This window comes from Lithobates pipiens, unplaced genomic scaffold (genome assembly GCF_037356315.1).
Source record: "Lithobates pipiens isolate NorthernLeopardFrog02 unplaced genomic scaffold, aLitPip1_a1.2 Scaffold_19, whole genome shotgun sequence".
Taxonomy (NCBI): domain Eukaryota; kingdom Metazoa; phylum Chordata; class Amphibia; order Anura; family Ranidae; genus Lithobates; species Lithobates pipiens.
Genome location: NW_027507764.1, coordinates 492,205,100 through 492,211,099, shown reverse-complemented (window position 1 = coordinate 492,211,099; position 6,000 = coordinate 492,205,100). Strand labels below are relative to the sequence as shown.

The window sequence follows — 6,000 nt, the reverse complement described above, 5'->3', positions numbered from 1 at the left end:
GCAACTTCAAAGTAGTGTGATTTGGTCTGATTTAAGCGCAACTTTGGTGCGACTTGGTTATTTCCATTCAAAAAAGTACAGTGTGTGATATAATTCCAAAAAATTTGAAACTGAGGGGGTTCCCACAATCCATACCAGGGCCTTTGGATTTTAAGGTGAACCCCACTCCAAATTTTTTTTCTTGGGGTAGCTGTGGGCATCCTGACTGATGGATCTATACCAGGGGACATTTAAAAAAAAAATAGTTTAAAGGGGGCTTCAAGATTTTGATAAGTCACTCCCCCACAACCACTGGGCCAGGGTTGCAGGTAGGAGGCCCTTGTCAACATGGGGACACGTTTAAAAAAATAAAGTGGTTTAATGGTTTATTGCTTTTTGTAAAGTCTGTGAAAGGCATTTAGTACAACATGAAACTATTTTGTAGTTTGTTATAAACCAGTGGTCTCCAAACTGCGGCCCAGTGGCTGGATACAGCCCTTCGCTTGCTTTTATCCGGCCCTTTGGATGCTATTTTATTCACGGACCAATGAACGGCACATTTCCTCCCAATGACATGAATTATGGGGCACAGTTCCTCCCAATGACACCAACAATGGGGCCCAGTGAAACCATTGATGAGGCACAATTCCTACCAATGACACTAATGATGGGGGATTGTATACTCCCACTGGCAATGGTAAATTTTGTACCCCCGATGGCCACAGTCCGGCCCTCCTAAAGTCTGAAGGGCAGTAAACCGGCCCTTTGTTTAGAAAGTTTGGAGACCCCTGTTATAAACCTTCATTCTACAGTCAGATTAGCCATCTGTTTTTATTTTTTGTACCAGTTTACTTGGAACTTGGTAGACTGTAATTTCACATGAAATGCTAGAAATTGATAGTTTATCTGTTATATCTTCTGACATTCTTCCCTCTTTCCTTCCCTCTTTCCTTCCCTCTTTCCTTCCCTCTTTCCTTCCCTCTTTCCTTCCCTCTTTCCTTCCCTCTTTCCTTCCCTCTTTCCTTCCCTCTTTCCTTCCCTCTTTCCTTCCCTCTTTCCTTCCCTCTTTCCTTCCCTCTTTCCTTCCCTCTTTCCTTCCCTCTTTCCTTCCCTCTTTCCTTCCCTCTTTCCTTCCCTCTTTCCTTCCCTCTTTCCTTTTTAAATGTATTATTTTTTTTGTTTTTGAACTTTTTATTTATTTTTTCAGATTACAGATTTGTCATTGCCCAACTACCTAGCAGCATCTTCAGTTGGCCTATTTCCAACCCAACTTCTTAATTCCTATTTGGGAACAACATTACGAACGATGGAAGATGTCATCGCCGAACAAAGTGTTAGTGGGTACTTCATTTTCAGTTTGCAGGTAATTTTACAGGTTGCTTTGCTGGTAGAAAATGTCACTTGCGTATTTGTAGCACACTTAAAAAGAAAATACAAAAAAAAATGCTCTTCTTTCCTGCTTTCCTGTTAATTTTACTCTGTTTTGCAGTCTTAACCCAACAATCATAATTTTGATATATTGCAGTCCTTGGATAAAGCTGGCTGTATTTTATTTATTTTTTTGTCACTTGGTTATCCTGCAAATAACACTGTTCTTAGCCCCACGTTGGCTACATTTACTGCTTTGCTGTATCTATACAGGGAGTCATGGTTGCCACCCAGTCTGTACTTCAAACATGCCTGCCTTTTTGTTCAAACTTCCCCTTTTTTTATTTTTTAATTTTTTTCTGTTAATCTTATAGGAAGTGGCAAGGACACTAAATTTTTGGCCAGCTCAAAAAATATTTTCTGTGCTTGCTAAAAATGTTCTAAGCCTGAAATAAAAAGCACTTAATGCAACCACCACGTCTATGGGCTGGTAAGCTGAAATGTATATAATTAGGACCAAAACAGTGAATCGATCGATTATAAAAATAGTTGTCTGTTTTCATAATTAATTGGCCAGCCCAATAGTTGGCCTGCATACAAGAATGCATTATTTGTTTACATATCAGGAAATACAGTGCAGCACACATACAGCTCAGCACACCGTCCATACATGTCAGTAAATGCCTGTGAATGTGTGAAGAGCAATGCCTCATGGGACATGTTGTCCTCGGCAGGAAGTGAGGGGTTCGAAATGCAGAATAGATATTTTTTTTTTTTTTTTTATTTCTATTTTTTTTTTTTTACCTTGCTGTAGGGGCAATCTATACTATACTTTGCAGCTTGCGATTGGGGCACTCTGTAGGTGCCAGAATTGTCAGCAGGGGACCCCAGACGAGTAGAATCAGGGCTGCTCTGTGCAAAACCATTACACAGAGCAGGTAAGTAACTAACATGTTTGTTTAAAAAAAAAAAAAAAAAAAAAAAAAAAAAACTTTAACCACTTTCAGACCGGACCACTTTTTTTGATTCGGCACTGCGTCGCTTTAACTGACAATTGGCGGTCCTACGACGTGGCTCCCAAACAAAATTTATGTATTTTTGGGGGGGGGGGGGGTTTCCCCACAAATAGCGCTTTCCTTTGGTATTTGATCACACAAATGGAGCTTTCTTTTGGTGGTATTTGATCACCTCTGCCCTATTTATTTGTGCTATAAACAAAAAAAAATTGCGACAATTTTGAGAAAAAAACATTATTTTTTACTTTTTGCTATAATAAATATCCCCCAAAAATATATAAAAAAAATATTTTTTTTCCCTCAGTTTAAGCCAATATGTATTCTTCTACATATTTTTGGTAAAAAAAATCGCAATAAGCGATTATTGATTGGTTTGCGCAAAATTTATAGCGTTTACAAAATGGGGAATAGTTTTATGGCATTTTTAATATTATTATTTTTTTTTTTTACTAGTAATGGCGGCGATCAGCGATTTTATATATTTTTTTTTTGTGACTGCGACATGGCGGACACATCAGACATTTTTAACACATTTTTGGCACCATTGTCATTTATACAGCAATCCGTGCTATACAAATGCACTGATTCCTGTGTAAATGACACTGGCAGTGAAGGGGTTAACCAGGAGGTGGCAGTGTAGGGGTTGTGTGTGTCCTAGGGGCGTGTTACTAACACTGGGGGGCGTGGCTGTGTTTTAGTGAACACTGATCTCTGCTCCAATCACAGGGAGCAGAGATCGGTGTCACTTGTTGCTAGGCAGAACTGGGAGATGTTGTTTACTTCCGCATCTCCCTGTTCAGCCTCCCCCGTGAGACCAGACTCACGGGGGTTCCAACCGGCGTGCACGCGATGGCATGGTGGCATTCTTAAAGGGATGTACCTGTACGCCCATATGCCTGTCCGTGTCATTCTGCCAATGTACATCGTGGCGCGCCGGTCGGGAAGTGGGTTAAAAACACTGTGCAGGGAAGATGCGCATCTGAACCCCGATAAGCTGGAAGCTGATAGACTGGAGGTAATAGAAGGCATTACAATGACATTTAAAGTATCCCTTTACCAGTATTGTACATTATATTTAAAATGATTTATATCCATGAGGAAAAAAGTCTCAGCTTTTAGTACTACTGTAATAAAGATTTAGATCTCCCTTCCACCCTTCATATAGCTTCATGTCTGTCTCCCAGTTCCCTAATGCCCATATATCCTACTTCTGGGAATATTTAAGTCATATATATTATTGCTTTCACGGTTTTTCAGGGCTTTTTTTTTTTTTTTTTTTTTTTTTTTTTTTTTTTCAGAAAAGCACTACAGTTCATTTAACATGGTTTCCTATGAGACACGTTCACATCTATGCTTTTTCCAGCCGCTGTATATTTGGAAAGGGTCAGGGACTTTTTGCAACGCAAAACGGTCCTTTTTTTGGTTTGATGAAGGGGCCACAGAAGAGCATTGCAGAAACTATTTGAAAGTACGCTGCATAGGTGTGAGCCGAGCCTTATGCTGGCCATACACGTATCGATTTTCAGATGAGAATATTCATACGAAAAATCTTTGTACATTCGCTAAATGAAAGAATGTAGTTTTGAAAATTTCACTTGCTTTTTAACATTCAGTTTTAAAATGGATGTAATTTCTGAATGAAAACCACTGAAAATTCCTTTGACCAAGAAGTTTTCTATTCTGCTCCTTCAAATGTTCCTGTCACGGTGGTCAAAAAAAAAAAACTTTGACCCCACTATTAGAAAATCAAACTATTGTTCTTAAAATTACTTTTTTTTTTTTTTTTTTTTTTTTTTTTTTTTAAGAACAATAGTTTGATTTTCTAATAGTGGGGTCAAAGTTTTTTTTTTTTTGACCACCGTGACAGGAACATTTGAAGGAGCAGAATAGAAAACTTCTTGGTCAAAGGAATTTTCAGTGGTTTTCATTCAGAAATTACATCCATTTTAAAACTGAATGTTAAAAAGCAAGTGAAATTTTCAAAACTACATTCTTTCATTTAGCGAATGTACAAAGATTTTTCGTATGAATATTCTCATCTGAAAATCGATACGTGTATGGCCAGCATAAGGCTCGGCTCACACCTATGCAGCGTACTTTCAAATAGTTTCTGCAATGCTCTTCTGTGGCCCCTTCATCAAACCAAAAAAAGGACCGTTTTGCGTTGCAAAAAGTCCCTGACCCTTTCCAAATATACAGCGGCTGGAAAAAGCATAGATGTGAACGTGTCTCATAGGAAACCATGTTAAATGAACTGTAGTGCTTTTCTGGAAAAAAAAAAAAAAAAAAAAAAAAGCCCTGAAAAACAGTGAAAGCAATAATATATATGACTTAAATATTCCCAGAAGTAGGATATATGGGCATTAGGGAACTGGGAGACAGACATGAAGCTATATGAAGGGTGGAAGGGAGATCTAAATCTTTATTACAGTAGTACTAAAAGCTGAGACTTTTTTCCTCATGGATATAAATCATTTTAAATATAATGTACAATACTGGTAAAGGGATACTTTAAATGTCATTGTAATGCCTTCTATTACCTCCAGTCTATCAGCTTCCAGCTTATCGGGGTTCAGATGCGCATCTTCCCTGCACAGTGTTTTTAACCCACTTCCCGACCGGCGCGCCACGATGTACATTGGCAGAATGACACGGACAGGCATATGGGCGTACAGGTACATCCCTTTAAGAATGCCACCATGCCATCGCGTGCACGCCGGTTGGAACCCCCGTGAGTCTGGTCTCACGGGGAGGCTGAACGGGGAGATGCGGAAGTAAACAACATCTCCCAGTTCTGCCTAGCAACAAGTGACACCGATCTCTGCTCCCTGTGATTGGAGCAGAGATCAGTGTTCACTAAAACACAGCCACGCCCCCCAGTGTTAGTAACACGCCCCTAGGACACACACAACCCCTACACTGCCACCTCCTGGTTAACCCCTTCACTGCCAGTGTCATTTACACAGGAATCAGTGCATTTGTATAGCACGGATTGCTGTATAAATGACAATGGTGCCAAAAATGTGTTAAAAATGTCTGTGTCCGCCATGTCGCAGTCACAAAAAAAAAATATATAAAATCGCTGATCGCCGCCATTACTAGTAAAAAAAAAAAATAATAATATTAAAAATGCCATAAAACTATTCCCCATTTTGTAAACGCTATAAATTTTGCGCAAACCAATCAATAATCGCTTATTGCGATTTTTTTTTACCAAAAATATGTAGAAGAATACATATTGGCTTAAACTGAGGGAAAAAAAAATATTTTTTTTATATATTTTTGGGGGATATTTATTATAGCAAAAAGTAAAAAATAATGTTTTTTTCCCAAAATTGTCGCAATTTTTTTTTGTTTATAGCACAAATAAATAGGGCAGAGGTGATCAAATACCACCAAAAGAAAGCTCCATTTGTGTGATCAAATACCAAAGGAAAGCGCTATTTGTGGGGAAAACCCCCCCCCCAAAAAATTCAGGGTTTACTTCCTTTTTTACTTCCTCTTTGATTCCCTGCAAAGGTAAAGCATAATGGACTACTATCCATCGTCACCGCTGTCCCCTTGTGTACGGAGCCCCCATCTTCTCGCTGCTCAGGCGCTGTCATTCAACGGAGCCGCGATGACGTCACTTCCGCGC

General features: G+C 39.1%; 1 protein-coding gene across 1 annotated transcript in view; it reads left to right on the top strand.

Moving 5' to 3' along the window:
• TMEM64 (transmembrane protein 64) overlaps window positions 1-6,000 on the top strand; it is a 51,255-nt gene that overhangs the window by 38,071 nt on the left and 7,184 nt on the right. Inside the window, exon 2 of the mRNA XM_077492999.1 lies at window positions 1,187-1,342. Within this exon, the coding sequence (XP_077349125.1) occupies window positions 1,187-1,342 (156 nt within the window). The remainder of the gene's footprint in view (window positions 1-1,186; window positions 1,343-6,000) is intronic.